The sequence below is a fragment of the Cynocephalus volans genome, chromosome 2, assembly GCF_027409185.1.
Source record: "Cynocephalus volans isolate mCynVol1 chromosome 2, mCynVol1.pri, whole genome shotgun sequence".
Classification (NCBI taxonomy): Eukaryota; Metazoa; Chordata; class Mammalia; order Dermoptera; family Cynocephalidae; genus Cynocephalus; species Cynocephalus volans.
This window is the reverse complement of record NC_084461.1, coordinates 32,893,435-32,911,602: the sequence shown is the minus strand read 5'-3', so window position 1 is coordinate 32,911,602 and position 18,168 is coordinate 32,893,435. Positions and strand designations below refer to the sequence as shown.

The window sequence follows — 18,168 nt, the reverse complement described above, 5'->3', positions numbered from 1 at the left end:
TAATGACAAAGTAGCAGAAGTCAGATACTTAATTACTGTAACAGCAGGGCATCTTTAGAATCCCTGCATTGGTCACTATTATTCAAAGCAACTCCAATGCCATTTCTCGCCTGCCTCTTTATGCTAATGATCCTAGCCCACTTTGCTCCTCCTTCTTCCAGCCTCCCTTAAGAACTGCACATTTTCAGCTATCACCGAGGGTAGTTCAGATCAGGCTTAGAAATCACTTGATTTTACTCAGCAGTACTTTTTTTCTTTGAATATGTTTTATTCTAGCAGTCCTCTCTAAATACTGGAGGCATTGGATTTCATATTGGCAGAAGGAATCGAAAATTGCCAAAACTGTAATTTCTTAGAAATAGTTAATTTGTAGAGTTTTAAACTATAAGGGGGGAAAGTTTCAATTTGCTTTGAAATAAAAGAAGTATTAAGTCATGTTTTCAGCCAAATGGATTGGCATCTTTACATGTAGGAGAAGTAAATGGTAAATTTTTTTTTTTTCAAGAATCATGACTAGAAGAAACTCGTTAAATGAGTAAATGTTTTACATTCAAGGACAGCATCTGCATGTACCTAAGTGGTTCTGGGTGTCTGTGAAGAGCATTTAAGGTGACTGGCCAAGAAAAGGAAATGCCCTAGTGATCCTAGAGCCACAGCCATACTGCTAGTACCATGTCTACCAAACAAAGAAAAGGCAGCAGCCACCTGTTCAACAGTTTGCACACATGTAAACTGAAGCTTCAGGAGGACCGGCGACAGCGAGGTGAGTCAGTCGGGCTAATGAGTTCTGTGTTCTGTGACGTTCTGTCCATTTGCATTCCCGGAAGAATGGTGGGCTGGTAAAGTACCTAGGGAAGCTCTGGTTGCAAAATGCTTTGCAATCTTCCATTTTAAAATTCAAAATAGACATAATAGTGATGCATAAGGGTGGGTTAAGTTGGATTCAATATTGATTCTTAAAGAATTATGGAAGACTGTGAAGAATGCAGATTCCTTGGCACTGTCACTCTGAAACATATGAGCTTAAACCTCTAGCCATCGTCAGTTTTTTAGAGTATGCTAGATTTTGTGTAATTCAAAATACCCATCCGGGCAAGTCTGAATCAGCTATAGGGGGAATTCAGCTGAAAGTAGTTTTAAGTTAGCCTGGAACTGTGCCCCTGCCCACAGTGGTTACCAGTGGTACACTTTGGGACTTTGTGTAAGTCTAATTTTGTCTGGATCTCTGGCTCATTCATTTGTGGGAAAAAATAAATATGTTCTTGACTCTTTCCCTTTTATGGTCCAGGAACAGCTGGAAGTGTCACATTTCACTTGATGGGTACTCATTCAGACTAAACTATCTACCTCACAGCCATTTTCATCAACAGTCTTTTTAAAACTTCAAATCCACTACCCAGCCAGATGTATCAATTAATGGCAGGCAGAAGGCTGACATGAACAGACAAGATGATCCCTCCAATTCACTGTCAGGGACAGCAAAGGACACTTGTGGCAAAGGCTGGGTGCTCTCGTGGATGACATCATCATCCCCCAGAGGTTAAGGACTTTCCAGACATTTCTAACTTCTCCCCAGTACTTTGATGGATCTGTTTACATGTGGATCTAGACCATGAGTTCTTTATTTTTCTATAGACACAGTTTTAGTTTTCAGTGGCATGGAGAGTGTTGGCTAAAGGACCGAAACCTCTCATTTCCAAGGTGGCATCTGTGTGCTACCATTTGTGTGAATGTGTCAGGCCACCTCCTTGTTTCAGTTTCTGGAGCTGTACAAAGTGACTTCCTACTGTACAAGGCTTAGCACAGTGTGGACAGAAAATACTGCAAGTTAAATGAAAACAATATAAACTATTTAGACCATGCTGTACCATCAGGGCTCAAATAAATTATTTTGAACCAACTGCCTTAGAATGTAAAATCCTGGAATGTGCCAGAGTTTAGGCTAGCACTATAAAATACTCTTGCTCTTCTATTAGTAGATAATCCTAGTTTATGGCACATTTTTTTGTTTGCTGTTCATTTTGTTTGAAATATTTAATCTAACTCCCATGCCCAATTGCTGATGTAATATTTCTTGCAGAAAATTTGGTGGGGGAGCATAAAGGAAATGGAAAAAAATCACCTGTAGGGCCGGCCCCATGGCTGACTCAGGAGAGTGTGGCGCCAGTAGCACTGAGGCCGTGGGATCGAATCCCATATAGGGATGGCCGGTGAACTCACTGGCAGACCACACCATGCCAAGGGTTGCATTCCCCTTACCGGTCAGGAAAAAAAAAAAAAAAATCACCTGCAACCCTACCGCCTAGAGATAGTTGCTATTAACATTTTATGTATAGTCAGCCTTTTCTTCTATGTCCATGTACGGATTATTCTCTTGCTTGATTTCTGAACAAAAATAGGCCTATTCTATACATAGTGTTTTATAAATTGCTTTCTAATTTAACAGATGATGGGCATATTTCCATGTCATTATATATTCTTCTATAACCTTATCTTTAACAGTTGCATACTATTCCTTCATATGGATATAGCATAATTCCTTTAGGCAATTCCCTACTGTTAGATATTTCATTTATTTCTAATTTTTCACTGGTATAATCAACACTGTGTTGAACCTAAACTAATGGATAGATATTTGCACAGTTATAGGATTATTTTCTTGGGATAAATTCTTAGAGAGAGAATTGTGGGTTCAAAAGATTATGCATTTTTGTAAGTTTTTTTTTTTTTTGGCCAAATGGACCTATAATCAACAGTGTAGGAATATGTTCTCTGTAATACTGGGTATTATTTTTAAGTTTCTTTCCCAATTTTATAAGTCAAAAATAATATCCAACTGTTGTTTTAATTTAAGTCAGGCTGTCTTGATTGTCTTTCCTTTACTGGCCATATCCAGAGAAGCCTGGAAATATCATTATGATGACATATTTCCCAAAATACCAACAAGACTAAAAGTCTGGTCTTCTTTCTCAGACTGAAGCTTTTTGCCTAGAATGTTTTGAAAGAAACCATGTTCGTCCACAGCTGACTCTCAAAATATCTGCCCACATAAACCACAATCCATAAAGTTGTGAAAGCATGCTAATGTGGTCCAGACTGGCTATTGACTGCCATAAGAAATGTCATCTGGAGATTTGAGTTGACACTTGACACTATGTAGTGTTTGCTGTGCTGTTAAATAGCATTCTAGTTACCATACTGAAGTTTGAAAGTATTTATTCAGTGCAGTGGCCCTGATTTTTCCTCCAAGTTACATTTGTACCTTGCTATTATGCAAAGTTCAGCAAAGGTCCAAGGAAGCAAGCCATTAGTTTTAGAGAGTGAGGTCTGGCAGTGAATTTTTTCACTGAGGCATTCTGGGTTTATGACTTTGGCCTTCCCCCACCAGAGTAAGCTTCCAGCTCTCTTATTTAGCATATGGACTATGACTAATTGACATTTAACTCTTCTGAAGTTATCACCAGCTTCAACACAAGTGTATTTTCTATTCTTCCATGGTATATGCTAAAGTGCTTTATGTTAACTCAGTTCTTTAACTGTTTCCACCTAGTTACTCACAAAAATGTACTTTTTGGGTGATCACAAAGATAAAAATCATTTATTCTTCAGCAATTGTCTGGGCAACAACTATATACAAAAGTAATGTGCCAGATACTGGGTATGTAAATTGAACTAAGCCAACTAAGCCATGGTTTCCTGTCCCCATGGAGTTTATACTCTATGGCAACAGATGTTTTATCAGTCCAGACAGAAGTCGAGAAGGCTCCTTTCCCTACTTGTTACTGTCTTGTAGCTTCTTCTGTGAAATTTTGAATCTATTTATCTATAATATTGATCCTGGACTGGCTGGTTTGCTCACTTGATTAGAGCATGGTGCTGATAACACCAAGGTCAAGGATCCCCATACCAGCCAGTTGCCAAAAAAAATAAATAAATTCCAATATAATATTGATCCCGTGACCGCATTTGTAAATATGCCTATGTATATGTCTATAAAGCCTCAGCAAAGCTCGTTACACATTACATATACTAGGCAGACAACAATTCTTATATTTTACAGTACTTTAAAACTTGTAAATGGTTTCATGTACATTATCTCACTAATTGTCACAACAACCAGGTGAATAGTGTATTAGTCAGGGTTCTCTGGAAAGACAGCACCAAAAGATGTGTGTGTGTGTGTGTGTGTGTGTGTGTGTGTGTGTGTGTGCAAGGGTACTTCAAAAAGTTCATGGAAATATTTGCATTATCTTGTAATTCTGTTTGCCTACTACCTTTTTGAAATACCCTCATACGTGTATATGTATGTATAGAGACAGAGAGGAAGAGAGAGCTTTATCTTAAGGAATTAACTCACAATTATGTAGGCTAGCAAGGTCAAACTCTACAGTGTGGGGTGGCAGACTAGAGACCCAGGTGAAGAGCAAACGTTGCAGTTGAAGTTTACTCCTTTTTGCTCTAGGGAGGTCCATATTTTGTCCTATTCAGGCCTTCAACTGATTGCATGAGGACCACCCCCATTATGGAGGGCAATGTCCTTGACTCAGAGTCCACCAACTTAGATGTAAATCTCATCCCAAAACACCCTCACCGGAACATCTGAAATGTTGACCAAATATCTGGGTACCATGGCCCAGCCAACTTGGCACATAAAATTAACCATTACAGGTAGGTATCATTATCCTCATTATTAAAGACTTGGAGACTGTGAATCCTCAAGGTCAAGTGACTTTTCCAAGATTATGCGGTTATTAAGGGCTGCTTTCAATGTACTTTCTGCTATATATAGCTCATAAAATTTGTGATTCCTAGTGTTACAATGTTTAATTTTTTAATTGATACATTTCAGAGATACTTCTTCACAGATACCCAAGATGCCTTGGAATTCCTCCTGATTTCCTTTGTGTGTTCAGACACCAGTTCTCTGACACCAATTTTCTGAGTTTCCTATAATTCAATTCAATTCTGACACAACCCAGATTTTAGTGAAGACCTCCCAAGTTAAGGACTCAGTCCCACAAGACTGCCCCATTACAGATGCCAGACAAATTTCAAGTGTCTCTAAGCAACCTGCACTTCTAACAGGTCAACTGTGTATTCGAGGCTTCCCACAACCCCCTCAGATTCGATAATTCACTAGAGCAGTTAACAGAATTCAGGAAAGCTCTGTACTTATGATTACCATTTTATTGTAAAGGATACAAATGAACAGTCAGATGAAGAGATACATAGGGCAAGTCTTAGAAGGGTCATGAGCACAGGAGCTCCTGTCTCAATGGAGTCAGGGTGCCCCACCCTCCCAGAACATTGATATATTCACCAACCAGGAAGCTCCAGTGAGCATGGTGTCTGGAGTTTTTATATGGGGTTTCATTATGTAGGTATGATTGATTAAATCACTAGTCATGTGATTGAACTTGATCTCTAGCTCCTCCTGTCTCCCAAAGGTTGGGGGAGGGTTGGGGGTAGGACTGAAAGTTTCAACCTCTAATCATGTGCTTGGTCTTTTTGCTGTGACCAGTCCTTCCCTTGAAACTATCTGAAGGCCCACAGGTCACCTCATTAGCATAACAAAGACATGCCTATCACTAAGGAAATTCAAAGAGTTTTTGAAGCATTGTGCAGAGAATGGGGACAAAGACCAGATATATTATTTATTATATCACACTTCGGCTGTGATTTTCTGGGTATACATTGTTCTTAATGTACTTTGTTCCAGGCAGTTTCCTGAAGGCCAAGAAATGTACAAGACAAGTGCTGTGAGTTGAATGCATCCCCCAAAAGCTCATGTATTGGAAACTTAATGTCCATTGTAACAGTGTTAAGAAGGTGGGAAATCTGGTTATGGTAATTGAAAGATGGGGCCTTTAAGAGGTAATTAGATTGTGAGGACTGTACCCTCATGAATGGATTAATCCATTGATGGTTTAATGGGTGGTAATAGGCATAGTTCTGATGGCTTTAAAAGGAGAGCCAGTGAGGTGGTTAGCTCTCTCGCTCAGCCCATTCTGGCCATGTGATACCTACCCTGTGCCACTGTAGAGAGTCACCACCAAGAAAAAGGTCCTCACCAGATGTGTTCCCTGGACTTTGGACTTCCCAGCCTCTGAACCTGTAAGAAATAAATTTTATTTCTTTATACACTACTCAGTTTCAGGTATTCTGCTATAAGCAACAGAAACAGACTAACATAACAAGAAACACAGATTAATATCCTCAACCTTTCATTTATTCAACACATTTTTACTGAATACGTACCCTGTACTAGATGTTATATTGACATTGGGAATATAAAGATGGTTTTCTCCCAAGGTTGTGCAGGAGCCAAGGGAAGACATTCCTTTCAACTCCCTAAAGGTTCTCTGAAAAATCAGCTAATAAACATAGATTAATATGAAGAAAAGGCATAACAAATTTTTGTTATATCATAGTTTTGCATGACATGGGAAACTTTAGGAGGAAGACCTGAAGGTATAGAAAAAAATGTCCATATTTATGCTTAGGTTCTATGAAGTAGGCACAGCCATGTAGAAATGTGATTGGACAAGAACAATATGATCTAATGCTGATAGGTAGAGTGGGGAAACTCAGCGAGGCCTGTTTGTTCATTCAGATTCTTCTTGGCCTCTCTGTGTAGCATTCATTCCTCCAGGATATGGGGTAGGACCCTTTTGGGAATGGGTGTTGGATGACCTACAATCAGACAAGATAGGTGAGAGAACTTCTTTATGCCAGCTCCAAGGTAGAGAGGCAGGGGGAAAGATTAGAATATGTCTGTGACCTGCCTTGGGGAAGAGGGATTCTAGACTCTATGGCTTGCCTCAAGGGAGAGTGAGGCTGAGAGACAGAAGGGCAGGAGAAAGTCAGAGAAAAACTTACTCTTGAGTCTGCTTCTGAGGCCTTCACTTTCGGGTATTTCTTTCCGGGACCCAACAGTTGTTTTCTAACATGTGTTTGCTGAGAAATTCAGTAATCAGAACTAAGCTAAAGATAATTTTCCAGCTCTTAGAGTGGAAATTCTATCGTGCTCTGACTTTGCTGCATTCGTTATCTTTCTTCATATTTTAGTTACACTGATCTTGAGCATTTTGGAAGCCACTAACTGAGAACTATGTAAATATAAATATAAAGTCTAAGTAGTGCCTGTTTCCTATGCCATCAAATTTGCTCAAAATCTGAACCATAAAACATAAATTACATTTGGATTATTGTGAATGCACTATTACCTTTAAATGTTTTCTGTGGATATTCATAAACCTAATTTAGAACATCTAAAGAATTTAAGTGCTGAGGAATGAAGAAATAGCCATGGGAAAGAGAATCTAGTAGCTATTGTACAATTAAATAAAGCTGTTTATATGAAAATATAACAAATATGTTATACTTTTCAAAATAGATTTCTATTAGCTTTCCTTTTTTGTGTGATTCTAAAGTAGTGATACTGCATATACATCTTTGGGTAACATAGTTAAAATGGACTAGGATTAATAAAGGGAGACCTACACATATTCCTGTCTTTCTATCACCAAAAGGGATCCTCAAAGAGGCTCAAATAGTTTTGTTTCATTTACAAAGGCTTTACTGTCATTTAAAGTCACAAATTAAGTCAGGCACAGAAAGAGAAATACCACATGTTCTCACTTATTGGAGGGAGCTAAAAATTAATATATAAATTCACACACACACATACACACACACACACACAAACCGGGGGGGGGGGGGGGAAGAAGATATAACAACCACAATTATTTGAAGTTGATACAACAAGCAAACAGAAAGGACATTGTTGGGGGGGAGGGGGGGAGGGAGAAGGGAGGGAGGTTTTGGTGATGGGGAGCAATAATCAGCTACAATGTATATCGACATAATAAAATTAAAAAAAAAAAAAAAAGTCACAAATTGATAGAGCCAAATATAGGCTGTTTTTAAGCAATTAGAAAGAGGATAAATCACATACGTTTAAACTATTAGACTTTATCACATTCAAGCCCTTACCCAGTACAGGAATCCTTTCCATAATAAGCTTCCCTAATGGATAGCACCTATGTGAGAATTTGGAAAATAAACTTAACGGCTGAAACTTCATTTTTCTACCTCATACCCATTAGGATGGTTACTATTAAAAAAATAACAAAGAGACAAAACAGAAAATAACAAGTTTTGGTAAGAATGTGGAGAAATTGGAAACTTGTGCACTGTTGGTGGGAATATTACAGCTGCTGTGGAAAACGGTATGGTGGTTCCTCAAAAAATTAAAAATAGAATTACCATATGATCCTATAACTCTACTTCTGGATATATACCTAAAGGAAATAGAAGCAGGGGTTCAAACAAATATTTGAACACCTGTGTTTGTGGCAGCATTATTCACAATAGCCAAAAGGTAGAAGCAAACAAGTGTCCATCAATAAATAAATAGATCAGCAGAATGTGGCATATACATACAATAAAATAATATTCAGCCTTAAGAATAAGGGAAATTCTGACACATGCTATAACGTGGATGAACCTTGAGGACATTATGCTAAGTGAAATAAGCCAGTCACAAAAAGGCAAATACTGTATGATTTCACTTATACGGGGTATGTAGAGTAACCAAATTCATACAGACAGAGAGTCGAATGGTGGCTTCTAGAGGCTGGAAATGGGAATTTGTTGTTTCAAGGTACAGAGTTTCAGTTTTGCAAGATGAAGAGTTCTAGAGATTGGTAGTACAACAATATGGATATAGTTAACACTATCATATTCTTAGAAAAGGTTAAGACGGTAAATTTTATGGTAAGTATATTTTACCACAATTTAAAAAAAATCCTGGGGCGGCCCATATCTCACTCGGGAGAGTGTGGTGCTGATAATACCAAGGCCATGGGTTCGGATCCCTGTATAGGGGTGGCCGGTTCGCTCACTGGCTGAGCGTGGTGCTGACAACACCAAGCCAAGGGTTGAGATCCCCTTACCGGTCATCTTTAAAAAAAAAAAAAAAAGAAAAAAATACTTGGTTGCCATTCTTAATTACATTTTTAAAGTTGGACTTAACAAAAACAAAGAAACAGAATCCTTCATTTTCCCATTCCTAAAAACAACGCTGTGTGGAAAGAGCCTGCTCATCCATGATTCCCAGAAGCTATTTTTTTAAAAACATGAACAAAATTAGTAAATTCCTAACTAGATTAATCAATAAAAGTAGACCAAGCATATTACCAATATCAGGAATGATACAGAGGCTGTCATGACAGTCCCTACAGATATTAAAATGATAATAAGGGAGTATTATGAATAACTTTGTGCCAGAAAGATGCAGAAAAAAACAAAAATTCAACCCCAACTGATATAAAAACTCAAAGGATTTGGAATAGAAGCAAACTTCCTTAACCTGATAAAGAACATTTACAAAAAAAGCAATGGCTAACATACTCAGTAGTGAAGACTGAACACTTTGCCCTTAAGATCAAGAAGAACACAAAGATGTCCACTATTATCACTGCTATTCATCATTATACTGGAGATCCCACTCAAACTAAGTTAAGAAAAAGAAATAAAAGGCTTACGTATTGGAAAGAAAGAAGTAAAACTGTTTTTATTCAGAGATGATCGATAGTCTCTGTAGAACAACTCTGAGGAATCTATCAAAAAACCACTAGAACTAATAAATGCATTTACCAAGATCACAGGATACAAAGTCAATTATACAAAAAACAATTGTATTTCTATATATGAACAAAGAAGAATAGGAAATTGAAAATCTGAAGTAGTATTTTATAATAGTACAAAAAAGGAAATACAGATGAATTCAGCAAAATATGTGCAAGATCTGCACGCTTAAAATTAACATAGCAAAGAGAAATAAAGATTGAATTATAAGGAGAAATATAAGAGTACAAATTTTTAGATAGACATAAAAAGCGCTAATCATAAAAACTAAAATTTTTAAATTAGACTATCAACATTAAAAACGTCTGTACTTCAAAAGATACTGTTAAGAAAAGAAAGCAGAATGGGAGAAAATATTTTAATATATATAACCTGAAAAAGGACTTGCAACCAGAATATGTTAAGAACTTTTATAACTCAAGGTAAACAATTTGATACAAAAATAGCAAGTGATCTGGCACACACTAAAAAAAAGATATGCAAATGGCCAATAAGCACATCAAAAGATGCTCAACATTATTAGTCATGAGGGAAATACAAAATAAAACCACCATGAGACATCACTTCACATCCACCAGAATGGCTAAAACTTAATATTGATAATGTGATGTTTTGGGGATGATGTGGGGAAACCAGGACTCTCTTATTCATTGCTACAAAGTGGTATAACCACTTTGGAAAATGGTCTGGCAATTTCTTATGTAGTTTAACCTGCACATACCCTATGATCCAGCAGTTCCAGTCTTGGGAAGTATCCCAAGAGAAATAAAAATACATCCACAAAAAGCTTGCACAAGAATGTTCATAGCCCCATATGAGCTCCCACATGTGAACAGTTCAAATGTTCATAAATATGTAAATAGAAGGCAAATTATGGTACAAGGTTACTTAAAGTGTTTGTGAAATGGAATTAAAAGATACTATGAATCTTTCTGTGAACTTTCCGAAGTACCCTTCTATATTCATACACTGGAATACTACTCAGTAGCAGAAAAGAATGAATTACTGATACATATAACCATGTAGATGAGTCTCACAAATGTTATGTTGAGTAAAAATAAGCCAGTCACAGAAGAGTGCATAATGTATCATTCTACCTATATGAAATACCAGAGCAGGGAAAACTAGGCCATGGGGATAAAAATCAGAACAGTTGTTGCCCAGGGTGAGGGAAAGAATTGAAACAGGATACTAAGGAACTAACTGGGGTAATGGAAATGTTCTACATCTTGACAAAGCTTTTTGTTACCTAAGTGAATATATTTGTCAAAATTATTCTGTGTATTTTTTCTATGTAATCTGTGTCTTGTTTTTAAAAGGTGAGATTGCCCCAGAGGCCTTATGTTCCAGAGCTTCCTCTAGGCCTCTACTGGCAACTCCATTGATTAGTGAAGAGACCAGAATGTGTCAGAGAATTTTAGTAACTTGCCCATTAATATAACAGCGTCTCCTGGCAAAGTACTCACAGCTCAGCTCAGGAAATAGCAAGCCTTCAGGATGAAATGCTAGTCATTACCTCAAACAAGTTTAATAATTAGTAGTATTTTATTGCTTCTTTTATCCCTAAATCTTAAAACTTCTCTGTTAATAACACAGTAACCAAAACTTAGCAAGTCAATGACATTAGCACAGGTTAAATTGAGATATAATAAAAAGAACTATATAATAGCTTGGGCAAGACCTCAGTATCTTTTTTAGGGCATCTGTTATTTCATTATCGAACACTGTTTAGAATCAATCATTTCTCTGAATTTTCTTCAGAGTTTAGTGTTTTTTATTATTTGAAAGCCTGACTCATGATTTACCCTTTAATAAACAGCTAAAATGGACTACGTCATAAAGATTTTTCTTCCCCAACTTCTTCCTTTTCCTCTTGTTTGAGCTTATATAGCATTTCATTCATTCTTTTTCAGCAAATATTTCCTCAGTGTCTGCCGTGTATCAGGCACATTCTAGGCTCTAGTGAACAAAGCAGGCAAACATTCCTGCCCACATGGAGCTTATTTTCTGAGAGGCAGAAGAGCAGACAATAAAGATACATAAGCGAAATATGTAGTGTAAACAGTAATAACGGAGATGGTGATTATGGAGAAAAATTAAGTAGGAAGAATACAGAGTGTCATAATGGAGGTCCAATGTAAACAGGGTACTCAGTCATTAAGAAGGTGAAATTTGAGCAAAGACCTGTGAGAAATGAGGGAGTGAGTTGCACAACATTTGGGGGAAGGCCAGTCAATGTTCTCGCCATTCTTTTAGAATGAGGCAGAAAGTTAGGCAGAGACAAGAGCAGAAGGAAACCCGGTCATTTGCAAACTGGACAAACCGGTTCCCTGAGCAGGCATGCACAGGTGTAGAAGCAGCCACAGGAGACAGACAATTCCAGACAGGGAGCCCCCTACCAATGAGGCCGCCAATAAAAATGGCCAATAAGACAGAGACTACACTTAGGGCTCAACCAATGACCAAATGACACAAATCCAGCTGAGAGGACTTAAAAACCTCCGGGAATGTAACCCTCGGTGCTCTTGAGCCACTCTTTCGCTCAAGCCTGCTCCATCCTCTCTAGAGTGTATTCTTGCTTTGCTAAATAAAACTGCCCTTTACTTTTCGCCTCTGGTGTGTCTCCCAATTCTTTGTTCTAGACACCAAGAACCCGGATTTAGCCAGTGGAACCTGGAATTTCCGTTAACACAGGTAAAGGAAAGAGTTAGAACAAAGACTCTGAATTTTAGAATTTAGACTTGACATGTTTGTTTTGACATTGTTCTTGATTCACTTGAATTACTGCAATATTAGTATAATAGTTACCTAGATCAGTGATTTTTCCAACTTTAGAATCACCAGGAAAATCACCTGGAGAGCTTATTAAAACACAATTGCTGGGTTCCACCCTGACTTTCTGATTCAGAAGGTCTGGGGAGGAGAAAAGGGAAGCAGTCCAGAATTTTCATTTCTAACAAGTTCCCAGATGATGTTGTTGCTGTTGCTGCTGCTGCAGAGATCACACGTTAAGAACTACTGTGTTGAAGAAAAAAAGGCTAGTATGGCTGAGTTAGCTTAAGTGAATGTCAGGAAATGAGTTGAGAGATAAGGGGGAGTGGGGAGAAAAGGGCGGTTATGGAAAGTCTTGTCAGCCATGGTAAACTCTTTGGCTTTGACTGAGTGAGACGGGAAATATTACATATGAACTTGGCCTAGTTTGATCATTTACAACTTTTAGATTCTTTTGGGGAGGTAGTGGTATCCACGCAAAAGTTAGAGACAGAGCTAACTTTTCCTGAACTAACTTTTCCAAGCTATTCCTCCACAACCTCTTTGTCATGTTAAAATAAAGCAAGTCTTAGACTAAATTCTTTCACATAGACAGATATTTATTAAACAGACATTTATTAATCAAACAACCATAAAACAGTTCATATGCTGTTCCAAATTCTCTGTTCTTTAGTTAATCTGATTGATCACATCTTGCCTAAAAGTTTTGCTCAGATAAAACAACATTCCACAGGCAGTTTTCTGTGCAGTCAGCCAGTAACCAGGAATTCTCCTGCTCATTAACGGACACTGGACCTTTCAGTATAAAGCTTTGGGCACTGTACTTAAGAGCACAGGCTACAGGCCTTGCCAGATTCTTCTGTCCAGTTTACTAGGAGGTGTTCCTAAAATGTTTTAGGCAATCCAAGGCTCTCGAATGCCACTAATTTCACCAAAACAATTAATTTCTGATGCTCATTATGCTAATTCTCATAGCCTCTGATATTGATTGTGATGAAAAAATGACAAGCTTGTAGTGAGAAACCTCTGAGACATGGGTTTCCTGGTGTTGGCAACCATCCTTGGGGTGCTGATTTCCCATTAGGTCAACAGACACCAACTAAAGGGGTGTAATTTAATCTCACATTCACATTTGCTGGTGGCTTCTAATGTCAGTTACAACTGTCATAACAAGAAGCTGTGCTTCCCCAGTTTTTCACAATAAGGCATACATAAAAAATGATAAAAATGGGTATAGCATTTTGAGGTAAAATCAGGAAGCTAACCCTGTGGGATGAAGAGCCAAGATCTTGGCATACGTGTCTCCTACACCAGCATGCTCCACACATGTGCTGGTAAGCTCTAGACAGCTTAGATGCTAAATTCCACTACGGGGTCTATAAAATCCCTTTCAAAACTAAGATTCTGTGATTTACCCATAATTATTTCATTCATTTTGATGTTGTTTCCTCAACTGTTTTACAAGGCTCTTGAGTTTTTACCTTAGACCATACCACAGTACTAACATGTCACTTATCAGCAAATCACATTTATGGAGTGTTTGTTACACACCAGACTCTGCTTTAAGCACTTTTCAGAAATTAGCTCATTTCTTTATGAAAGCCCCAGGAGATAGGTAACATCAAGACCTCATAGCTGGATTCCTGAGCTAAGCTCCAAACCCAAGAACTTTGACTCTAGAGCCTGTGCTCTAACCCATGCTCACTGCCTCTTAAGCTGACACAAAATAGATACTCAGCTAAGCACCTATGAAGGGTCTGAATGATGGCTGACCCTTGAACTCAATTTGTGGTTCAGTTGTTTAAAATAGGTTGCTATTAAATCACCAATTGATTTTTGTATAAATTACTAGCCACATCCAACTATCTCTCAGAAAGGTATATTTGACTCTAAAAGAACCTATTAGCCCAGAGCTAGTGGCTTGCTGACTAGGCTAAGAGTTTTTGCTTAACTTTAAATTACTGTATAGCCCATATCTCTCACAATGCATGAAGTGTAAAAGATAGCAATGTGTTATTGTTGGAACTGGGCTGATATGGACTTGGAGAAATGGTTTGGGTTTTTGAAAATGAACAAGCAGTATCCAAAACTTGAAGTTAAAAAGGGGCTAAATAACAGTCATTATTATAATTAATTTTTTATTTAAACTAGTGATGCTATTTCAAGTGTTGGCTCAACTATTATATTAAATCATTAACTTGACATGAAATTTTAATCAACATCCATGCAAGGTAAGTTTCACACCTGCGTTGCTTTTTAATGAAGGCTGTGGGCAAATTTAGCAAAATATTCAGAAGTCAAGATTTACAATACGGTAAATACATGCATTCAGTAAGAAGGTATATTCCTTCTGCCCATTGATCAGATAATTCATCCCTTGGTGGCAATAAACCAGCAAAAGGCCATAGGGATAAAATCTAGACTTTTAAGAAGGGATGATAGTCTGAAGGAATCTTTTGACTCTAATTAAAGCAACATAAAAACAACATAAAACATGTGTCGGTGACTTGAGCCAGAAGGAGGAGAGGGGTTAAAATTGGAGCCAAAGAGAAAGGACCAGAGCTATATACTCAGAAAGGAGAGATAAGGAAGAGGTTTTTAAGTATGGCATGTATCATGGTAGGATGGGCTTCAGGTCCTGAAAGAATCCATTGCTAATGGGTTACCAATTCCTTACCATCACCAGATTCAGAGAAACTTTCAGACTTCCAGCAACTGTATAGTTCAATAATGTGATCATCCCTCTGGAGCAGGAACCCATCTAGATGGGAAAACCATACTTCAGACCCATGTATAATAACCCATTTAAGTAATTGTCACCAAATATTTTCTTGTTCTGATAAAAGGAGGCAATTTATAAGAAAGACAGGTACTGCCATCTAGAGTGAAAGAGTAAAATAAGGAGAAAGTCTGCAAATGCTAGAAATGGACCACTTTGGTCTAGGGTTGGCTGTCTTACACTTTAGTTGTCTACAGAGAAATGAAGCTACAGAAAGATTTGTGTATGGGTTTATTTTTATAAACTTGATGGACAAGACACATACCAGTGCTACAGATTATGAGGTTCTGTTTGTTTAACAAGACCAATTTTTGTTATAAGGAGCTTCATTCTCAAATATGGTTAAAGTTTTGGTGTTTTCCACCATTTTTCTTTTTGAAAGCTGAATAAACTAACGTTAATTAATGGAAGTGATTGTTTTGATAGTGGGATGAAACAAAACAGGTTTGGAGGAACTTTTAGAAAATAACCCTAGCTGCAAATTTAAAGATGAGCAAAAACAAAGATATAGAAAATAAATCTGAAAAGCATTATACTAAATATGCACATTTCTATCTTTACGAGCCCTTCTCACATTTTCAGCCTTAAACTCACAAAGCTGTTACTATCCATTACTTTGCTCACAGCAGGCAATTGATGATTATTAAATAAATTAATAAATCTTTTTCCAAGCAGCTTACTGAAGTGATTGAAATTCATAAATCACTGAGTGAAAAAATTTTTGTAAGCTAAAAAAAAAAAATAAAAAATAAGTAAATAAGTCATTGAGTGTTAGAACTTCAGAGATCACTTAGTACAACTGATTTTACATGTTAGAAAACTGAAAACAGAGAGAGAAGTAACCTGCTCCAAGTTAGTGATTAGTGTACAAATGGCTGGGGCTGCATTTCTATCAACATCCAAGAATTTTTATGATATGAGGGCCGTTATATTAAAAAATATCTAAAACGGATGGAAAATTAAGAACATAACTTCCGTTTTATCTCATTTAAAAAAATACTCATAAAAAGTGTTGACTTGGTGTATAATAATCTTAATGTTGTGCATATAGGGAAATGATGAGAGTATAAGGGAGGGGAGAAAAGGAGAAATGAGGAGGGGGAGGATGGAAAATATGTGTGGGGAGGTGAGAAATGTGGGCGTTAGAGAGAAATATGGAGCCAAATGGAAGCAAAGAAAGCAGAAGGAAAAGGGGGAAAAGCTGATTTAAAAAAAAGTTTACCAATGGACAAATGGACTAAAAATTGTGGTAGGTACATACAATGGAAAATTATTCAGCTTTTAAAAGGGAATGAAGTTCTGACACATGCTAGAACATGGATGAAGACATTATTCTAATTGAAGTAAGCCAAACACAAAAAGACGAATATTGTATGGTTCTGCTTAGAAGAGGTACCTAGAATAGACAAAAATAGAACAGTGGGAAATAGCGGAAATTTTCTCAATATATATCTTGGGAGTTACTGTTTAATGGGTACAGAGGTTCAGTTTTGGAAGATGGAAAAGTTCTAGAGATGGATAGTGGTGGTAGTTGCACAGCAACGTGAATGTGCTGCATATCACTTACGTGTGCACGTACAGATAGTTAAAATGATAAATATTTTCTTATGCATATCTTACCACAATTTAAAAATTTTTTAAAAGACATCTATAATTAGAATATCTTGTCTAATCCTTTAATCTTGATTTGTTACAATACTTCAATAATTATGAAAGCTTGAAGAAAGGAATAGATAAGTTAAAAGATTGTTTGCAGTTTCTCCAAGAATTTTTCAAGTCATATACATTTTAAAAGTAAAAAATTTTCTTTTGTAATTTTATTTAGCATGATGAGCAAAATGCTTCTGATAAGTGTAAAAATTGCCAGTTGCCTTTCCTTCTCCCAGCCTAGTTCTAATGCAATGTGGTAAGAGATCTGTGCAGAACATCACATTATTCCTGCTCAGTTCCTGTGCCCTGAGGGTCAGCTGGCAGTTCAGTCCTCCAAGGCAAGGAGAAGGTGCATGGTGGCCTCCAGCCTTCTGCGTGTTCCCAAGAGGAGAACGGGGCCCAGGCCCTCCTGGCTTGGGAGGCCTTGGGCAGTGGCTCAGCGTCTTTCTTCCTGCTAGACCTCCAAGGACTTGTTCTCAGTGGAATAACATCCATTTATTTCTGTGGAAACAGAAAACAAGGAGCTTTTTCTCCTGCTTGCTCAAAGGCTCAGGGCAAAAAGGAATAAGTTTAAGGAAAAGAGTTTTGGAATTGGAAGAAGTTGCAATCAAGCTTTTTCATCTAGCCTGTGTTCTTGGAATCCATGAAGGAATTTAAAAATAGTATGCTTCTTCACTGAAGAGGAAGAATTTAAATTTATCTGAATTCAATACCTGAAGTTATATGGACTTATTAGTAGTCTTTTTGAATAATGATTTGATTCTTACTAATATATTTTGTATCAAAATTACCTCTTTAATTTGAGCCGTAAAGAAAATATGACTACAGAATTATTTAAAATTAACTTAAAAGATACCATTTTAAACCTGTGTATGTGCCTGCTCAATAGATATCTTCAACATCCCATGAAAACCAGGCTTGCTTTCTATTTCCTCTTCTCTCAGCAAAGTGAAAAGACCTATTTCTAACATATGGAAGCATTTTCACACTGCGAGTTATTCTGAGGGGAAAATATGTGATGTACAAATGCTGTCAAATGAAATATGTATTTCCAAATGGTACTGGGTTGACCAAGCACATCCTAGGATGCATTCTGCATCTTTATTAGCCCTTGGGCCTAAATGAGGGAGCTGTGTTGAGGAACAGCAAGCAGCTCTTTCTGGCATTACCAATCCAGAGGTCCTATATTTGCTGCTGATAAATGCACTCTAGTAAAGATGGCATGTAGCCTTATCACAAAGACACAATAATCTAATTTATAGACAAAATAGCACCTTCAAATTATGGAGAAATGGGTGTGCCCTGTCATAAGTAAT

General features: G+C 37.3%; 1 protein-coding gene across 5 annotated transcripts in view; it reads left to right on the top strand.

The window, feature by feature from the left end:
• The first annotated feature begins 672 nt into the window (after positions 1-672).
• RANBP3L (RAN binding protein 3 like) overlaps positions 673-18,168 on the top strand; it is a 48,105-nt gene continuing 30,609 nt past the window's right edge. For all 5 annotated transcript variants that reach the window (XM_063087412.1, XM_063087411.1, XM_063087413.1 and 2 more), the window contains exon 1: positions 673-763. In XM_063087412.1, the coding sequence (XP_062943482.1) occupies positions 673-763 (91 nt within the window). The remainder of the gene's footprint in view (positions 764-18,168) is intronic.